Source organism: Tachypleus tridentatus, chromosome 13 (genome assembly GCF_004210375.1).
Source record: "Tachypleus tridentatus isolate NWPU-2018 chromosome 13, ASM421037v1, whole genome shotgun sequence".
Taxonomy (NCBI): Eukaryota; Metazoa; Arthropoda; class Merostomata; order Xiphosura; family Limulidae; genus Tachypleus; species Tachypleus tridentatus.
The window spans coordinates 183,611,562-183,631,549 of NC_134837.1; the positions used below are offsets into that span (position 1 = coordinate 183,611,562).

Genomic DNA, 19,988 nt, shown 5'->3' on the forward strand with positions numbered 1-19,988 from the left:
AGTACACTGGATATCTCTAAATGGTAGAAACCACAGACCCAAACGTCGATTTCATATAATACTAAAGTTTTCATAGTTCTGCCTATTCTGCCATCTAGCGATAAAAATAACAAATAATTATAAATTGGTACCTTTAACAACCCACCTTAAAAATTGTAAAATATTGAACTCCACATCATTAGTAACTCAACTTGAGATAGTGAAAAGTTAAGAATATTTGAAAACAAATTTTAGGTTTCTAAACTTAAATTAGTTTAATTTTATAAAAATGCTTAACCTGTTCTTTATCTACACATGATATCAAAATAACACGTAATTTATATTAATTATATATATATTGAAAGCCAGCTACATAATTATGACGTATACAATGTATGTGAATATTGCTTCATTGTTTCAGTCGAGGATATAAAACTTTAAATAAGTACGCATTACCCACGAGATAATGGCATAATTTATATAAAGTATGAATTAAAGTTAACATTGAGATACTCAGGTAGTAAAACATTTCATTCTACGGATGGTGAATGTATGAAATTGAAAAAACATGTTAATATTTTGGTTAAATAATAGTCAGTGCACCAACAACAATTTCTTCTGGTTTAGATGTACAGGTCTTTACTTGCCATTAATCACGTGAAATGGTTAAGGTGATGGTAACATAAGACATACCATCAAAATTAATTATCCATTATTATTTAGCAGACTGATAAGTTATTATTTTTTTGTTAATTTTTTTTCTTTCGGGTCACAAAAAAAATTTAGTTTCACCAAATTCAACATTTTTGTTTATTTACAAATACTATCACACTACAGATGCATTTATTTGTTATCAAAGAAAACAAATAGTGGTGTCCACACTTAAGATACATTGATATATCTATATTTTTCTCAAGTTGCTATATAGCCTGATACACAATTTCCTAAGAATCACCGAATTCTTAACAGTTAATCTTAGGTAATACTCCTATTTGCAAGGTATCATCGTATTATTCTTAACAAAACTTACATCCAACTGTGTTTATTTTTAGCCACAAAGTTAAAACGTTTGGGTGAAGATCTTAAAGAATCCAGAAAAATCTACAATAGTGGGGCAAGGTCAACTTTTAAGAACAATAATTCCAGAACAAAAACAAATGGTATCAAAGAAATAATCTGTATTAGAAAAGAGTTTATTTTTGAATAAATTTGATTAACAGTTCTAACATGTGCTTCCATCTTGTGGGACGAATAACAAAACCTTAAAATTAAACATTAACTACCATAACTTAAAAATGAAGATTTTCTTTTCATTCTACACGATTAAGAACACAAATAGAAAGAGTAAAAATATCCCAAAAACTTAAATTTAAAGTAATCGTAATGTATAATTTATACTCTTCAAAACAAGAAACGCAAAAGGGATATTTTTGTTATTTTAAAGAGAGAAATATATGTAATAACGTTACAAGCTCAGAGTATGTGATGTTACACGTGTTAAGGCACTGATTGTCAGACCAAAATGACAATAAAAGTTGTGCACTTTGAAAACGGAGGAAAACATCGGCTATTTCGCCAAAACGCATGCGTGTCCAATAAATTTGTTTGAGAGATCTGCATGTTTTGCAAGTGCACATGTGCAAAATCCGTATAAAAGTGACAGGTTCTCGGTTTCCATAGCTCAGAGTTAAGCCACCGACACGCAATACAGTTACGCCAAGACTGACTGAAGCACAACGCAACAATGCCATTGGTCGCTTGGAAGCAGGCGAATCTCGATCAGATGTTGCCAGAGCTGTGAATGTCCACCCAAGAACCATCACAAGGCTATGGAATTGTCACCAACAACATGGATCAACTCGTGACCGTCCACGATCTGGCAGACCTCGTGTGACCACGCCCGCACAAGATCGCTACATCCGGTTACGTCACCTTTGGGACAGGACCACCACTCTGACGTCTACTGCCTCAACCATACCAGGGCTACGTAGGATTTCCGATCAGACCGTACGCAACCGTCTACGAGATGCAGGAATCCGACCTCGAAGTCCAGTCAGAGGCGTCATACTCACCCAGCAACATCGTCAAGCACGGCTGCAGTGGACTTGGGCACATCGGGTATGGCCTCATCGACGATGGAAGCATGTTTGGTTCAGCGATGAATCACGTTTTATGCTTCGTAGGCAGGATGGAAGGACCCGTGTTTACCGTCGCCGAGGTGAACGTTTTGCAGCAAACTGTATGCAGGAAGTTGACAGATTGGGTGGTGGTGGCAGCGTCATCATATGAGCTGACATCGCCTACAATGCCAGAACAGACCTTTTGCACATTCCAGGGAATCTTACGGCTCAACGATACGTCGACAAGATTCTTAGGCTCCATGTGCAACCCATCACGGTGAACGTCAACGACGTTTTTCAACATGACAACGCCCGTCCTCACACAGCCCGACTCACCACTGTCTTCTTGAGACACCACAACATCAACGTTCTTCCCTGGCCCTCCAGATCACCAGATTTAAACCCCATCGAACATCTTTGGGACGAGTTCGACCGACGTCTGGGACGGCGACAGCCTCAACCGCAGACTCTACCTCAGCTTGCAGCAGCTTTGCAGGCTGAGTGGACAGCCATTCCACAGGATGTGATTCGTCATCTCATCGCTTCCATGGGCAGGAAATGCCAAGCAGTTATTGATGCTCACAGGGGGCATACTCGTTATTGACGTTGAGTGATGTTAAACTTCACCTAGTGAGCGTGGACTTCGCCTTTGCAGACTTTGGATGTTCAGCAGTGAATGTGCAAAGTTTCACACGTCATGCAGAACTACCCGGAATAAACTTGTTAACAATTTGTCTCATATTTTGCCTTTTGCCTTTCTTTTTTTTTTTTGAAGAGTATATTTCATGCATCTTGTTACAATCCTTTATCCAAATGCTTGGTGAAATGTGAACATTTTACCACTTTATCGTTTTACACGTATATACATCCTTATTATTAGATATACAAGATACACATTACATGGTAATATAAAAAAATATAAGCAGCAAACTCTATACTAATCATAGAGTTAGTGTAGTTCCCTGTTTTTCAAGGCCTGGAAATTAGGTGTATTAAATTAGATGTTATGCAACAATACAGTAATTAAGAAAACTATAAAAATGAATAGTTTATTTTTAACATACCAGCTGTTCCATTATAACCACTGATATGTAGTCTATACTTCTCAACCTCTCTGTCAATAAAGAATGTTGAGTACCTTGCCTGAACTGAAATATTACCAATAGAGAGAGTAACCAAAAGTTCCACAGATTCCTGATTGGTCAGCATAAATATATTTTCATTGCCTGGAAATTAATAATGGATCCATTATAACATCATAACTAACATTTTCCGTATAATAACCACTAGAATAAATACTTCTAACTCAGTATACATGTATTATAAAATTATACACAGACAAAATTTAAGGCTCTTACCAGTCGCCTGGGTTTCTTATCAATACAATGTATCTGAAAATCTTGTACATGCAAGTGTACATCAATTAAATATACGACAGGAATTTGTTAAACCTAAGAAGACAAACACAAATGTGCAGCAGACTTAACTGAAATACTGATAAATTCTTTTTTTTTTTTTTTTAATACATGTAGTATATAGTACTCAGTTTTTAAGAATTTTTGTAAATATAATTTATCCTTTGTAAATGGTAAGGATGCCTCAAACTTGATATTGTTTAAGAGGTGTTTTCGCTGGGTTTATTACAATTACATTTGGCCCACATGGCCAGGTGGTCAAGGCACTCAACTGTAACCTGAGGGTTAACACTAAACATGTTTGCCCTTTCAACTATGGAGGCATTATAAAGTGATGGTCAATCCCATTATTTGCTGGTAAGAGTAGCCCAAGAGTTGGAGGTGGGTAGTGATGACTAGCTGCCTTCACTCTAGTCTTACACTACTAAATTAGGGATGGCTAGTGCACACAGCCCTCGAGTAGCTTTGAGCTAAATAAAAAAAACAACAACACACCAAACAATTATATTTGTAACTGAACTCTACAATAACTAAAATATGATGATATTCAATTTTCTAACTTACTAAGTTCCATCTGAAAGCTATTGATTTTGTTTTTCCAACTTTTCCATTTTTCAATTGACATGGTTTTCAAAGATGTGGAAATCTGTTATACATTTATCTTTTTAATACAATCTTTAATATTATAATAACTGTTTGGGATCAGAATGAGGTCTTGATTGGAGATCCAAACTAGGCCACTAAGGACAGGTTTGTTAAAAATTATTTTCAGCATTTCTGCAATCAAGATGACAAGAAACCCACTTAAAGTAAAAATGTATCTCAGGATGGCTGGTACAGGTATTAACACTTTTAACCTGAAGATGACCTAAGAAGGTCAAAACGTTGTTCTCTGCTTTATTTTGATTTGGTTTGTTTTGAATTTTGCGCAAAGCTACATGAGGGCTATCTGCACTAGCCATCCCTAATTTAGCAGTGTAAGACTAGATGGAAGGAAGCTAGTCATCACCACCCATTGTCAACTCTTGGGCTACTCTTTTACCAACAAATAGTGGGATTGGCCATCACATTATAATGATCCTACGGCTGAAAGAGTGAGCATGGTTGGTGTGATGGGAATTTGAACCTGCAACCATCAGATTACAAGTTGAGTGCTTTAACCACCTGGCTATGCCAGACCTTTATTTTGGTAAATACCAGCCATCCTGAGATACAAACCACTGATTAATGGATTATGCTTCTCTGGCATAAGGTGATATTGTACTACCAAAATCTAAAACAATGCAGTTATAACTTTTTAAATAAATCTTGTGTCATTCCTCAGGGTGAACAAACAAAAGTTTAATTCCTTGCATAAGACAAACCAGTACTCTTTGATCATTTTTTTTATTACCACTAGCATCTTTCTTGCTTTTAAACTTTTTTTCACATATTACACCAGGATATTTTTAACTATTTTTTATTTTTTTAAGGTTGCTAGTAATAGATGGGGGTTTTACCCATAAGTAGCTGAAAAATAATATATATTACTGAAGAGTTGGTTATTACCTTGATTTAGTTACAAACTGATAGATTTATTACTTTTAGTATAACTGTTTTTTTTTTCATAATGATGATACTTTCAGTCTATTCACAAATGGCACAGCAGTATGTTTATGCTATAAACTGGATTTCAATACCTGTTCTATATTCATTTCATGTTTTACTTTCAATATATAATGTATTGTATTTCAAATTTATGACGAAGCTACTAAAACAACCTGTTCTTTTCCCTAATTTTAAACATGAGGTTAAGCAGGTAATTTGACTGAAACAAGTCAAAGAATTCCAGAAATTTCTTTTAACAATTTTCAACCACTCTTCTCTTATGTGACAACAGCATCAAATTATTTATCATTAATGACCGTTCTATATTAAAAATTCCAGAAAAATGTACACTTGAAAGTTTCCTATGTTTCTTGCTTGTTTATGATTAAAATGAACACACCAAAAATCATCTTCTTACTTAATGTTACTCCTATGAAAGTAGTCAAGTAATGACCAATAAAAATTTGCATTTGTTATGTGGTTAGTCAGACAATTCAATAATCTAATCTGTTCAGAAGATGTAAGTTACTAACATAAATGAAAAAACAACAACTCATTTTCCAGGAACTACTCACCAAGCCAAAATTCTTGGGTGATGAGCCCAAAACCATTTTTGTACTCCTTCCAGTCCCTATAGAAGTTCTCTCTCGGTTCTCCAAAGTCTTCCCGGTGTTGAATCACCTGATGCCAGATTGAAATAGAAAAAGTGAAATACTGTTTAGTTGTTCTGTATCCATAAACAGTAGACATGAGAAGGAATAATTTTAAGGTTGGATATTCTACATAAATAAATGTGCGTGCGTGTGTATATATGTATATATATATTTTCCTTATATGCTTGCACATTTCTTAATAAGCATGGAACTTGACCCAGTGATATAGGATTACAGAATGATGCGAGGGAAGGGCTGGATCTTCCATTTAATTTCACAAAAACTACCAGTGTTGACTATCCCTCAATATCAGAATGAACTGTGTAACCACTACTGTTAGAATTCTTCACACAGTACATATCTCTTTTTTTTCAGTAGTTTTATCTTTATGTATCTTTATTGTATTTTTATATTTATTATGTTAAGGAAAAAAAAAGAAAGAAACAATATCCTATCTTTTGTTACAAACAAGCTTTTATTTCTCACATTCAGTGGACAAGTGCTCCACCTAGTAATAACATATATAATTAACAAATATTATATGTCGCTTGCAGTTTTCACCAATTTCTTTGGTTGAGAGAGAAAAATGGCTGGTCCATAAATTACTATTGGCAGTTTGTTCTAATACTTTCTGTTAAGCTGTGCTCTAACTTACAAAAGAGAAATGTTGTAATTTAGTATATAAATATTTTATGGTCATTTAGGCCTACTATAAGAACAATACAGGTCTTTGATACTTACCTTACAACAAAAACCTATTTGATTGTTTTAATGAAATAGGTTTATCAAATCAGCATTTCTAACAATAACTTTCTTGTCTCTTTCTTTACAATATACAATAACTACCAAATGCTCTGGGTCCACAACTAATAATTTGGAATAGTTAAATTTTAGTATTTCTTTTATTTTCAAGTAACTTTCACACATAAACCGTATTATACAAGTTCATAGACACACAGAAAATCCATGGAACCAGCTTGTCCAAAGCTTTAGACACTTGAGCTACATGAATGTGGGCAAACATGATATGGAAAATTTTGCTCTTTAGCAATATAAAAAGTTGATTCTATTAAATAAAAAACAAAAGTAGTATTCAATGATTACTGGAAAATGTGTTAAAACAGACAAAAAAAGACATTTTCTGAAATACTGTAGAAAATATCAAAACATTTATTAATATAGAAAATAATTTAAAATGGTTGTTTTTATCACCTACATAGAGAGGCTTATAAACCTGCATAACTTTATTTTGTCTAAAACAATATTCTGTGGGTAACCAGCTTACGACTCTCTTCTGAGATGGCCAATTTGATTGATTTCTTTTACATGAGAGCAATCTGTACCAGACATTCCTAATTCAGTAAAAACTAGTGGCATTGACTGACACATTATAACAGCAACATGGTAGGAAGGAAGAGCATGTTTGGTGATGGGTATTTGAATCCATGACCCACAGCTTATGAGTCAAGTGCACTGACCACCATGGTAAACAATGTGAGGATATCCTATTGTGTAGTTTTGTGCAAAAACAAGTAAAACAGACAAAACAAATTATTCAGATTTGTCTTAATCCAAAAAGGAAACATGTTTTTGCTTGTTTTTTTTAAGCAGAAAGGTTACTATTTGGTTTTCATTCCACCACTTTTAACGGCATTCACACATTGCATTGTAATGAGTAATACTAAGTTTTTACCTGTTAAAACATTGTGTAAAGAAGTAACCAAAACATTGAATGAAACGGGAGATCCCTGCAGTAACTGCCAAGATTGATTGCAATATAAATGGTACTTTTGTTGACATTTTCCTTGTGTGACTGGTATTAAAGATCAAAACCATCGACCTTCAAATGTGGTGCATAGTTTAAAATATTTGCTGCCAGCGTTCACGTGGATCACACGAGCAATTCCAGAGATAAACTTAACAAACAGTATTACCTAGTAAATGATAAATAACTGATGTATTTATACAAAAATACACACCGTCCACCCTCCTCCAAAAGTATCCATATTGCAGTAAACCTCAAAATCTCGTTTTCCACTGGCTGTTACACCTTTAGGCCAGATTTTGTAGACACCACTTCGGGTTTCACCCAAATAGTAAAGAGAAGCACAGCTGCTTGGAAGCTCTAAGAAAAGTAAAGAATAATCAGAGATGTACTACTAAGTGATATATTATACAAGTTTGTTCTGTATACAGACAAGTAGATTTATGTGTAAATCATATTTCAAAATGAAATAACTGAAGTACAAGCTTTCTTTCTAAGGTTAAATGTTATCATATCTTACCCCATTTTAATACTTAAATTAGATTTGCACATAGTTTTAGCAGAGGTCTTCCAGAAATCAGTTGTTTTCCAACACAGAAAATGGGTGACATTTTACAAACCTTACACCCAATTTTTTAGTTCTCAGTGACTCACCATTTGCATTTTAAAATATTTTTTTTTTTATAAATATGAGAAAGCTAAATTAAACTTAACCTTAGGATGTTGAAATAATTTAATAATCCATAAAAGTGCTGTACACAGTTCCAGGCACAATCTGAAGTGACTGTGCAATAGGTTTTTCAATGTTCCCTCAGTCTTCAGTACTTTGAAGTCAGATATTTAATGATCATTGATCTCAAAAGTACACATGAAATTGCAAGAAAAATAAACAACCTTATATAAGAAACTTTGCATGATTTCTTTTTCAATATCATAAGGGATCTTCTTAACAAATCTATTGCTACTCTTTTATTTCTTATGTGAGACTGGTAAATGAAGTTCAAGACTGATAGACAGTGTATCCCCACCGGAATGTGGGTCCTACTTTTTCAATCATCTCCAAAATCTATGGTACATTTTATAATCCCATATTATAGTTTGTAACTTGGGATCTTTTCAATTAGTGCAGTGTTTTTTGTTTCAGCTTGTTTTTTTAAGTTACAACAGACCAATATATGAGTATTATTTGGATGAAACTTTGCATGTTTTTTTCAGTATCATAAAGGAATTTCTTAAAAAAGTTTTGTTATACTTGGGCCTCTTGTAAAAAAGTTTATTTAGTGCATGTGTTTGTACTATTTTTTTTAAAGAAATAAGTCAATAACAGCTTTACATCATGCTAAACTTTAACAAAATAATACACTCTTATTTTATAACGATTTTTCTTAAATTGCTTCCTTAATGGAGAAATGGTACTTTTTGATAAAGTACATTTGTATATTTATTATTACTACCAAAAAAATTAGTTTTTTTAAAAATAAAACTTCTCAATTTGTTGTAGAGTTAGTTTAATGTAGAATTTCAAAGAGAGTCTTTCTAGTGTAAAATCATTGTGATATTGTAAAATAAACGTCACTTTTTCGGTTGGATAATCCAAGCAGACACTGTGAATGTAATTGTTCCATGGTCAAAAGAATCACAAGCTATTCATTTGGAGCTTGTTGCAGGAATTTTGTGATAATTCAATCTTTATAAAATATTGTTTTAACTTCAGTATTAATATAAAAAAATATTATAAATCAAGATGCCAAAAACTGCCAAATGTAAGAGTGACTTATGAATAAAACATCAGGATGCAAACTACAGAAAGAAAGAGCAACAAAAAGATAGGCTTGCTGACCAAGTTATAAAGGCAAGATCCAGTGGGAAGAAACTAGGAACAAACCTGAAATATAGAAACATATCAAAGTGCTCATCAAGATGAAAAAGTCATGAGCAATTTTGTAACACAGAAATACACAATACAACTCAACACAGAAATATACCATACAACTCATCGATATCCTGGTTATACAGCTGCCAGTAAGGCAGTGTTTCTGCTAGTTGGAAATAAACAACGGAAACATACCTTAAGAAAGAGTCCCAGAACTCGGCCAGATCAAGAGAACAAACAAAAGGTTAATAACACACTGGAAAACAAAATTAGCTGCTAGAGTACTCCATGAAGTAATGAGAAGTTTGTTAATTAAGGAAGCTAGTCAATAAGTTAACAGATTTATTGATGGTAAGTCTTGCAGTATGTTGGTCAACACTTGTTCTACACCTAAAACTGTCTGACCTGATTTGGTGATGAAAGCTGGAAAACTTCCACCAGAGAGGAATCAAGACAGACTGATGCAAACAAGTGGACATAAAGTCCCAGCAAGAGGGAAGTTACAAATCACCTATACTGTTAGATACTTCCATAGCTACACCTCATCATGTGTGGATAAGTAACATCAGAAGTCAGACTTGCTTTTAATACATTGTAACATTAATATGTGCACTACTTGACAGCCACAAGATCAGAAGTTGAACTTGCAATAACAAAATGGAGGGTGGTTACTGTACTACCAAGAAGTGAAATACTCATACCAAGATTTATTAAGATTAACTTACGTATGAGACACGAAGAAAGAAGGGGTAATTAAACATAGCATTGGCTGATCCATGAGCATCACCTACTGTACTTGTGAAGAGGAAGAAGAAATTTTGCATGTATGGGATAATGGAGGTGGTAAGGATTCCTTTATTTTGTGAAGTGTTCATTAAATGTGCCTTGTGAGTGTGCATGTGTGTGGGCACGCACATGTTTTGTAATCTATTAACAGTGTTTGTAACTATTTTATTTGGAAACTGATTAATGGAAGTAAAGCATTGATTTAAGCACACAACACCTTTATCAATGTTTTCTGTGGTGCATATAATGGATCCCAAATTTAGAAGTCTTTTTGTGGCCAACATCTGGTAGACAATATGAGCAGAAATCCAGTTTATGTCATTTCCACCATATGTGTTTTTTTTCAAAAGTGCAGAAGCCTTGGGAGGATTTGTGTGATGTTAATGTTTATAAAAACTTCATCATATAGTTACTTTTATTTTCCACTGAATCCAATGTCTTTATGTAGATCATTTATGTGTTGGAGGAACCTTGTTTGTTTGTCTTCACAAGAAAAGCCACAAAATACCAAAACAAACAAAAGACCACTTGCATAATATAAACAAGGATATAGTCATCTGGGAAAAACTATCCTATCAACAAGATAACAAGTATTGAAACAGACAAGAGGTTATACCATCAGTATACCATAAGCCTCAGTAATAAGATAAAGGTTTTGTTTTGTTAATCACAATTGTGCTTCCACTTGGTTTTAGTCATTTTAATAATTAACACATTTAATTAAAGACTTAGTCACTGTAATGTCTATTTCAGAATATTAAATTTAGTTAATTGTAAATAATAACTATCATTAATTATGAAGTTTTAATTAAGTATATTATGACTATTCAATAAACTTTACAATCTGAGGAGGGAGCAGTATTGTGGGCTATGTTTTTCTTATTTTAATTTACATACCCTATTCAGTAGAGGGAGTTTTAACATGATGAAATTATTATGTGTGACTCTGGAAGATTCCATAGTTTAAAAAATGACACCATATGATAAATGTGTGATGAAATTAACTGTATAGATATCTGGGGAAAAACAGTGTAACAATATAAGAAAGTGTGAATAAGGTGTCTTGTTTAAACACTGGTTAACTCGGCAGAAATACAACGTAAGGATGTCTTGTTTAAACACTGGTTTACTCGGCAGAAATACAACGTAAGGATGTCTTGTTTAAACACTGGTTTACTCGGCAGAAATACAACGTAAGGATGTCTTGTTTAAACACTGGTTTACTCGGCAGAAATACAACGTAAGGATGTCTTGTTTAAACACTGGTTTACTGGGCAACGTAAGGATGTCTTGTTTAAACACTGGTTAACTCGACAGAAATACAACGTAAGGATGTCTTGTTTAAACTATGGGCAACTCGGTAGAAATATCATTGTCATATGATATTTTAAATCACCAACCATTTCTGCATATAGTAGAACAATACTGAAATGCCATGCTTTGTTCTTGTTTCATACAATACGTAGTTGCTGATATATAGAAGAATAAGTAATAGTCAAAATGCAATACTTAATAAATTAATATTAGACCACCAATCTGGTAAAACTATAAACAACAAAAACCTAGTGACTCCTCCCCCATGATATTTTTAATCCTACTTTATATTTTTACCTACAGTGTTAATGTTGGTGGTGTACATACACTGAAAGTGGGTACATGTAAAGTAATATTTGTGATTAGTTTCTTTTATTTGCTTCTATGGGAACTTTCACTCGGATAATGTTAAAACAATTAATAAAGGAATGAATTTACCTCTGGAGCAAGGTCCATCTGTTAAACTGACATCATCTACAGCCATTTCATCCAAATATTTGTACCAGTTGTTAGGGTAGTTTGGGCTCACGTAAGTGCGTGTACCTTTGAAAGCTACCTGCAAATGAAATAAAAAAAGATATGAAATACTTATTAGAGTTAAATATTTCTGTATATGAAATAGTATAAAAATATTAACAGCATTACAAAATAATGTAATTAATTACTACATACACAGTGTCATAAATGGCCTCTAAAATCTCAGTTTAAATGTAATAAGTTTAAAACCCTAACTTATTGTAATTTGCAATTTTTAGGCTACATTTCTTTTAATCATAACGCCAAGCATAAGAATAAATTAACAATGTCAAAAACAATACTTTCCTTCTTTTTTATCTTCAAAATCTTAAAATCTGAAGCTTGAAAGTGATAATGGTTTTGTATAAAGTTAGTAGATATCAAACTCTTATTTACAGTGAACCTTGTACATCTGTTATTCTTAAACTCTCACCTGAAAAACTATTCCAAAAACTGCTCTAATGACTAGATATTAAGATGCATCTTATGTTTAAGTTAATTGTATACATTAATTTGGTTTAATAAAATAAGAACTTGGTATAAATCAAGAAAAATTAAAACCTATTACTTACATTTCTTTTCCTGGTTCTGATGAATATTTGTTTGTTCTGTTTCAACACCAACTTTTTATGAAACTCACAAGACAATGAAACATTTTAACACTGTCAGAGTAGGTTTTAATGCAAGCTTTTCCATAAACCTAGCATGATGTATACTTCACAATACACTTCTCTACCAGATCCATGTACTATAATGCTGTAAAACTAACTTACACTGAATATGTCGCTGACGATTAGAGGTACAGTTTCTCGTCGCCATAGCTGTTTTTGGTTCCCAGATACTTCCCATACAGTTTTGGCTGTGTTTCCTTTGTTTATCAATAAATACAAATGTCCATTTCCAACACCATACATATGGTAATAGAAAGATATACACATGGTTCTTTCCAAATGACCCACAAATACATCTGGACTTTTCAAAATGGCAACAGCAGATGAAGGTCCTCGAAAACTCTTAAAATAGGCATACCAGCCATCTAGATAAGAAATGATTTCACTGAATAAATTTCAAAATATGAAACCTGCAATTATGGCTTAAAGACCTGTATAACTGTCAAAATGTTTTTTTTAAATAAAAGAATAAAATAATTATTTTAATAGTTTTAACTTCTTGAATATATTTTTAGGTTTGTGGTTTACTAACTTCAAAACAAAATAAATTATAATTGCCTTGATATTTCAGTTGTTTCTCTTAAGAATGTCATGATGTTACTGGTAATGCACAAAATGTAACTATATATATACTTGAAAGTTTTATAAGAAGATCACACTATATTTCTGAAGAACCTTTATCTGAGATTCCTATCAGTCATCACATTTGGATAAGAAACATCTAAATTACAGTTCATCTGTCATTTAGTGATGTCTGAAGCACTTAAGATGATTAATGTATGAATAACCCATTGCAAAGCAAGGCACAAGTGGCAGATACAACCTTTCTAAAGCATGGCACAAGTGGCAGGTACAACCTTTTCTAAGACATAGCAGTAGTGGTAGATACAACAACTCTTTATAATGCATGGCATTAGTTGCAGACATATGCTTTCTAAGGTATGGCAGAAGTAATAGATAACAAAGGATAAAAGTGAAGTTATCCTACACATTATGCACACTGTCTCTCAAATATCATATACCCGGAGATGCAGAAGTGGAATCCTCATGTCCATACATTACTTTGAGTAACTGAAACTTAGCCACTAATGATACAGTGTGGTTGAAAAGTAAACTGGTATAAAATTTTATACTAAACATAAAGCTTGGTGTATGTTCTGAATTTCATCCCAACATCAAATTCATACTAACCATTTATTTTAAAATTTCAAAGTTTACAAACCAAAAAATTTATATCCTTTACCAAGAAATGAAAATTTATAGCCATCCCTAATTTAGCAGTGCAACACTTTAGGGAAGGCAGCTAGTTGTCACCACCCACTGTCAACTCTTGGGCTACTCTTTCAACAACAAACAGTGAGATTGACTATCATATTATGACACCCCCATGGATGATAGAGCAAGCATGTTTAGCATGATGGAGATTCATACCCTTGACCGTCAGATTATGAGTTGAATGCTCCAACTACCTAGCTATGCCGTCCTGATTCTAATTTTAAATCAAGATATGTTAGTGTTAAAATTCTAAAATTAATGCCAGCAGAAAACATTATAAGATGTAGCACAAACTTAGGAGCCCGCTACTTTCAAAAGATTTGTCATCAAAAGTTGCTCAAGTTTCTTATTTCGTGATTGTCAAATGTGGACTATTTTGTGAATGTGCTTGTAATAATTAATTTGTATGTTACATTCATAAAAATTTATCAATGTAACAACCATGTAGTGACCATCTGCCAGTTGTTCAAGTGGTCATCCTTGCCACTAACGAGGACATTTAAGAACTCTAAAGATTAAGAAATTTCATAAACCATGATTTATAAACCATAAAATGCCAACATGAGATATGTAAAGTTATAGAATAAAAGTCTGTAACATTCTATTAATTCCTCAGAACATTGTACCCTTTATTTTTTATTTCTACATATCATATTTTTAATTATTTTGCAATTTTAATTTCATTATTCAGTAAATACCTATAAAATTCCAATTAAAACGTTTTTTTGCTTCTTTTAGATATTTGCACAAAAATACACCAGGGATATTTGCACAAGCTCTTTGTAATTTTGAAATATTAGATTACAGGGAAAGTAACACATTCAATAGCACCCTCCACCAACTCTTGAATTCCTTTGATCAAATACTTGGATTAAATCATAGCTTTTATGTCCCAAAGTGTAGAGCACACACTATTTACTCTTACATTCACATTCTGGTATCATAGTGACTAAGCCACACCCAGTCTTGAAAAACCCATGTGAATTATGGTAAGAAATTAAAACAACATGAAATTAAATATTTTAATCTTTTTGTTTACTGATTTTTTTAAAAAAAACTTTCAATATTAGCACTTTTAGTCATGTAGCATCAGTGACTGTTAACAATTACCCTACATTTAAAAACTTGTTGCACTGAATTTTTGAAGTTATTTCATTGTTTGACCAACTCAGTATTTATGTTTGCAGAAAAATAAATACATCCACATTTGTGCAAGGTTAAAAGAATTACGTATTTGTTATATACAGGTGTGCGGAGTTTCAGTGAGCTATTTATGAGAAGTAAAATCATAAAGCCAGTTTTAATAGTTTTATGACATGCTTACATTATCAAATGGAAATGTATAATACTAGAGAAAAATCATAACTATAGTATATTTGTCTATATGTGCTCAAGTATGAAATGTTTCTAAAACAGAAAAACTTCACCTCCAGTTGTATGGTCAGCCTCTGGTCCAGTGTTATAACGGTGATGAGGAGTGGCACCACTGTAGATTACCCAGTGGCCAGCAGTACCAGTCGGCAACTCGTTCATCCATCCACATGACCCTTCATCAAAAGTGCAGTTTACACCTTGCTTACCTAGAAAATAATGAGCACTTTATCAACAGTTACTCATATTATCTGAATACTAAAATTAAAGGAAAATAAATGAAGGTTACACAAAAAGAAAGACATTTTTACTATCATTAAGAAATTTATTTTACTTTTACAACAAACTTTCAACAGTGAAGTAATTCTTGATGATGAGAAACCCACTTGAAATAAAAATGTATCATGAATGCCTGATATGGATATTAACACTTTTATTGATAAGCAGAAAACAACGTTTTGACCTTCCTGAAGATTACCTAACAATATTTGTAACAAATGTAATGAGATACACATGATGAAAACAAAAACAAGAAACAACAGTTATTGCTAGTATCTTGTGAGAATTTCATGACTGGATTCCAAATTTGCTCATGAAGAAGGAAGGTCCACTTTTTGAAAGCAACTGGGTTATAGGTTGTTTTTTTCATTTTATCAAGACTTCTTGAACCTACATGTTTTTCTAACATCAATAACTAGATTCTTATACAAGTCATGAACAGATTCAACAGAGAAACGAATAAGTCATTATTGTCAACTATCCATTCCTCCAAAATTCGTTCTTCAAGATTCAAGACCAATGGATGGACATGACTAGTAAATAGTACAACAAATGAGGGAAACTCCTATAAATGGATAAACTTTAAACTGAATCAAGTTTAAAAATAGTAAATTAGTTTTTCTCAAGTTTCTATCTCCAGTTAAAATATGTTCCTACTTACTTCCTGTGCAGGCTCCCTTTTGAATTTTAACATCATCTAAGAGCACTTTCCCCCCAGGTGGATGGTAGCCATTTACAGTTATCTGTTTCATGGAAGAAAAAATACTGGAATTCACATGATATTTGGTTAATTAAGTTTGTGAATATTAAAGTAGTTAATTTTCAATTAATTTTCACAAAAAAATAAAAACAAAACCAGGAATTTCTGTGTATTACACCAAAACATTTTAAGGTGTTCTTTTCTTTTTAAGCTAGTACATGAAAATTTGTAATTGATGGGGAACTAAAATATATGCAATCAGAAATTTATTGAAATAATATACGATAAAAAGCATTACACTCTGGAAGGTAGAATCTGTGCCAGTATAAATACTGAATATAATTACACTCTGGAAGGTAGAATCTGTGCCAGAATAAATACTGAATATAATTACACTCTGGAAGGTAGAATCTGTGCCAGAATAAATACTGAATATAATTACACTCTGGAAGGTAGAATCTGTGCCAGTATAAATACTGAATATAAGAATTCTCTATATAGTGTTTATACACAAACTTAAAACACAAGCACATGTTTCATGTGATAGAATGTACAAAATAGTAGGAACACGTGTTTTTAATATCCTTTTTAACTTCATGTTAAATCACACTCAAACAGTTAAAATATCACAAATGCACAGAAAATTAGGGCTACTTCTTTTGTAAATTGCTTATTGGAACACCAACAGTAACTCACCGATGTCTAATATTATCTAAAAATGGCATTACTTTTAAATATTTAATTTCCTCTCTAAATAAATCTAAAAACAAACATAACTATGAACACAAAGCTGAACAAAACACTGACGTCAATGTCTGCCTCTTCATAAGCTTCAATCGTTACTTCATCATACAGCCACCTGTTTCCAAGGCCACTAAAATCAGACCAGAGCATTTTGCTCACAGGTTTAGTTATCTCAACTGTCATCAACACGTTTTCCATGTTATCTCCCTGCATGCTTCTCCAGAAGCTAAAGCACCTTTTCTGTCCAATGATGTTTATCAAACTGCGACTGACTAGTTTTGCCCAAATGTTTGTAGATGCAACAGTCATGTACCACCCACCTTGAAAATTAAAATACACACAGATGCCATGTATATTTAAAAAACATTATGCAACAAATCAATGTGGGACTTAACTATAACTAGTTCTTAGTGAAGGTTACAAAAACATTGCATAATTTTAATTTAATAATAATTATGTATTTTTTCTTTATTAAAAATTACTACAACAGACTTTAGTTTTAAACTTCCAATTATGAATTGTGGTGATTAGAGGTTTAGCAAATCTGAGATTTGCTAAATTATCAGTAAATTATCATCCAATTTACTAAAAAGTCGCTTCAATTGAATGATTGTAAACTCTTTCTTTCAAAATTGAGTAACATATCAGGATACACTGTGGACTGATAGCTAAAGTTTAGACATTATTTAAATTTGTGCTTCTAACTTTGAACATGCTACACAACTTTTTATATAGTGGAATGCCACACATAACTAACTGGAGTTTGAGACTAGAATAACAAACAGAAATAATTGACCAACAGTGCAAGAAATTAGAGTGTCATACACATATACAGTTATCAGTGCAAGGAATTAGAGTGTCATACACATATACAGTTATCAGTGCAAGAAATTAGAGTGTCATACACATATACAGTTATCAGTGCAAGAAATTAGTGTCATACACATATACAGTTATCAGTGCAAGAAATTAGTGTCATACACATATACAGTTATCAGTGCAAGAAATTAGAGTGTCATACACATATACAGTTATCAGTGCAAGAAATTAGAGTGTCATACACATATACAGTTATCAGTGCAAGAAATTAGAGTGTCATACACATATACAGTTATCAGTGCAAGAAATTAGAGTGTCATACACATATACAGTTATCAGTGCAAGGGACCAGAAATGTCACACACAACTGACAACAAGTGCAAGTTACTCAAATGTTTCAGACTGGAATGAGACTTGAATGCCACATATTTCACACTAGAGTGAAATACTGAAATTCACACGTTGCCAATGAGAATTTTATGCATCACTATTTTTATTAGAAGTTCAGTCTACTACATCAGTCAGGTATAATATTAATAAAATATGAGTAAAGCTATAATAACAATCCAGAGGTAATGTAAAAAGATAAATAATGGATCCAAATTTTGATTAAAAAAATCTTATACATCTGTACAACCTTTACTAAAGATTTCAAATGCAAGATATTTTAAACAAATATTAGTTTTATTATTTTTGAAGTAGTATTTAATAAGTCATGACTTACCACAGAGTGGAAGCTATAATATTAACTATAATGGAACTTTTTGTGTTGTTAATAAGCCTTGTTGTTAGTATAAAAGCCTGTCAAAAATGACAGGAAACAAAAACCTATCTAACTTGAATTCTCCAATATGCATCTGAAACTTTGCCATGAAAAAATAAATAAAATAATGAGACTTCTATCAGGCTGTTGTATGCAAAATGTCAAATTTTCATGTGCAAATTTGAAACTAGAATTTTTGTGGCTGAAAGAGAAGCATTATTACTGTAAATTTGTCAGAACAATACAGTTTATTGTCTGGTTCATTTGAAGCTCATAAACTAGACCATATTTACATTGATTTTTGTCAACATAGATAAAACTAATATTCATGTAATTTTCTTTCACGAGTTTAAGTTTGGTCACAATGGGGGAACAACATCTTGTAATATCTATCATGCATATGGTGATGGCACATACAGCAAATTAGCATACATCACAGTGTTGGTTTAAGAGATTTCGATCTGGTGACACAAGCCTTGAAAATGAACCATGGGGCTGCATAAGACAGCTATTAATGAGAAATAATTGAAGGCCTTAGTTGAATCAAATATCCACCAAACTATGAGAGAACTTGTTGACAAACTTAAATAATCATTATTCAACATATTCCCAACATCTTAAAGCAATAGTCAAGGTGAAAAAGCTAGATAAATGGGTACCTTATGAACTGACTAAAACCACCAAAAAAAGACAAGTTGAAATTTGCTCCTCACTCCTTACTTGCAACAAAAATGACCATTTTCTCCATTGAATTGTCACCTGTGACAAAAAATGGATTTATGACAGTCAACGAAGATATGGACAATGGCTTGAATATGAAAAGTACCAAAACATCTGCCAAAGCCAGATCTTCACCATGAAAAACTTCATGGATCATCAGCAGATGTTATCCATTATTCATTCTTAAACAAAGGAGAAACAATCACAGCAGAGTAATATTGTTGTAAACCTGAAATTATGTATGAAACTTTACCTCATCCATCATATTCAACAGATCATTCCTCTACAAATTATCACCTTCTTAAACATTTGGACATTTTTTAAAGAAAAAAACGTTTGCAAACCAAAGGTCAATTGAAAGTGCCTTTCATTGTATCAACAAATGTCTAGTTCTTTAAAAATGACATTTATAAACTTATATAAACATTGACAGAAGTTTATTGAGTCTAGAGGAGCTTGTCTGAATCAAATAACAAAAATATGTACTTGTTTCACACTCTCTTTTAAAAATCCAACAGTCAGCCACCTTTGGAAGATCATAGTAATATATCATTTACCTAAAGATTGCCTCTTCCCAGCATTCACTGATCAGTTATTTTGCAATAACATCACTGCATGATTGTATTAGTTCTCTTAAA

The 19,988-nt window shown here is 32.5% G+C and overlaps 1 protein-coding gene across 1 annotated transcript in view; it reads right to left on the reverse strand.

The window, feature by feature from the left end:
- The window catches only part of LOC143236747 (MAM and LDL-receptor class A domain-containing protein 1-like), a 121,705-nt gene that overhangs the window by 2,501 nt on the left and 99,216 nt on the right, over window positions 1-19,988 (reverse strand). Inside the window, exons 53-60 of the mRNA XM_076475233.1 lie at window positions 17,112-17,368; window positions 16,266-16,347; window positions 15,382-15,534; window positions 12,782-13,044; window positions 11,931-12,048; window positions 7,734-7,879; window positions 5,677-5,782; window positions 3,164-3,325 (exon numbers count right to left, since the gene is read on the reverse strand). Coding sequence (XP_076331348.1) covers window positions 3,164-3,325; window positions 5,677-5,782; window positions 7,734-7,879; window positions 11,931-12,048; window positions 12,782-13,044; window positions 15,382-15,534; window positions 16,266-16,347; window positions 17,112-17,368 — 1,287 coding nt within the window. The remainder of the gene's footprint in view (window positions 1-3,163; window positions 3,326-5,676; window positions 5,783-7,733; window positions 7,880-11,930; window positions 12,049-12,781; window positions 13,045-15,381; window positions 15,535-16,265; window positions 16,348-17,111; window positions 17,369-19,988) is intronic.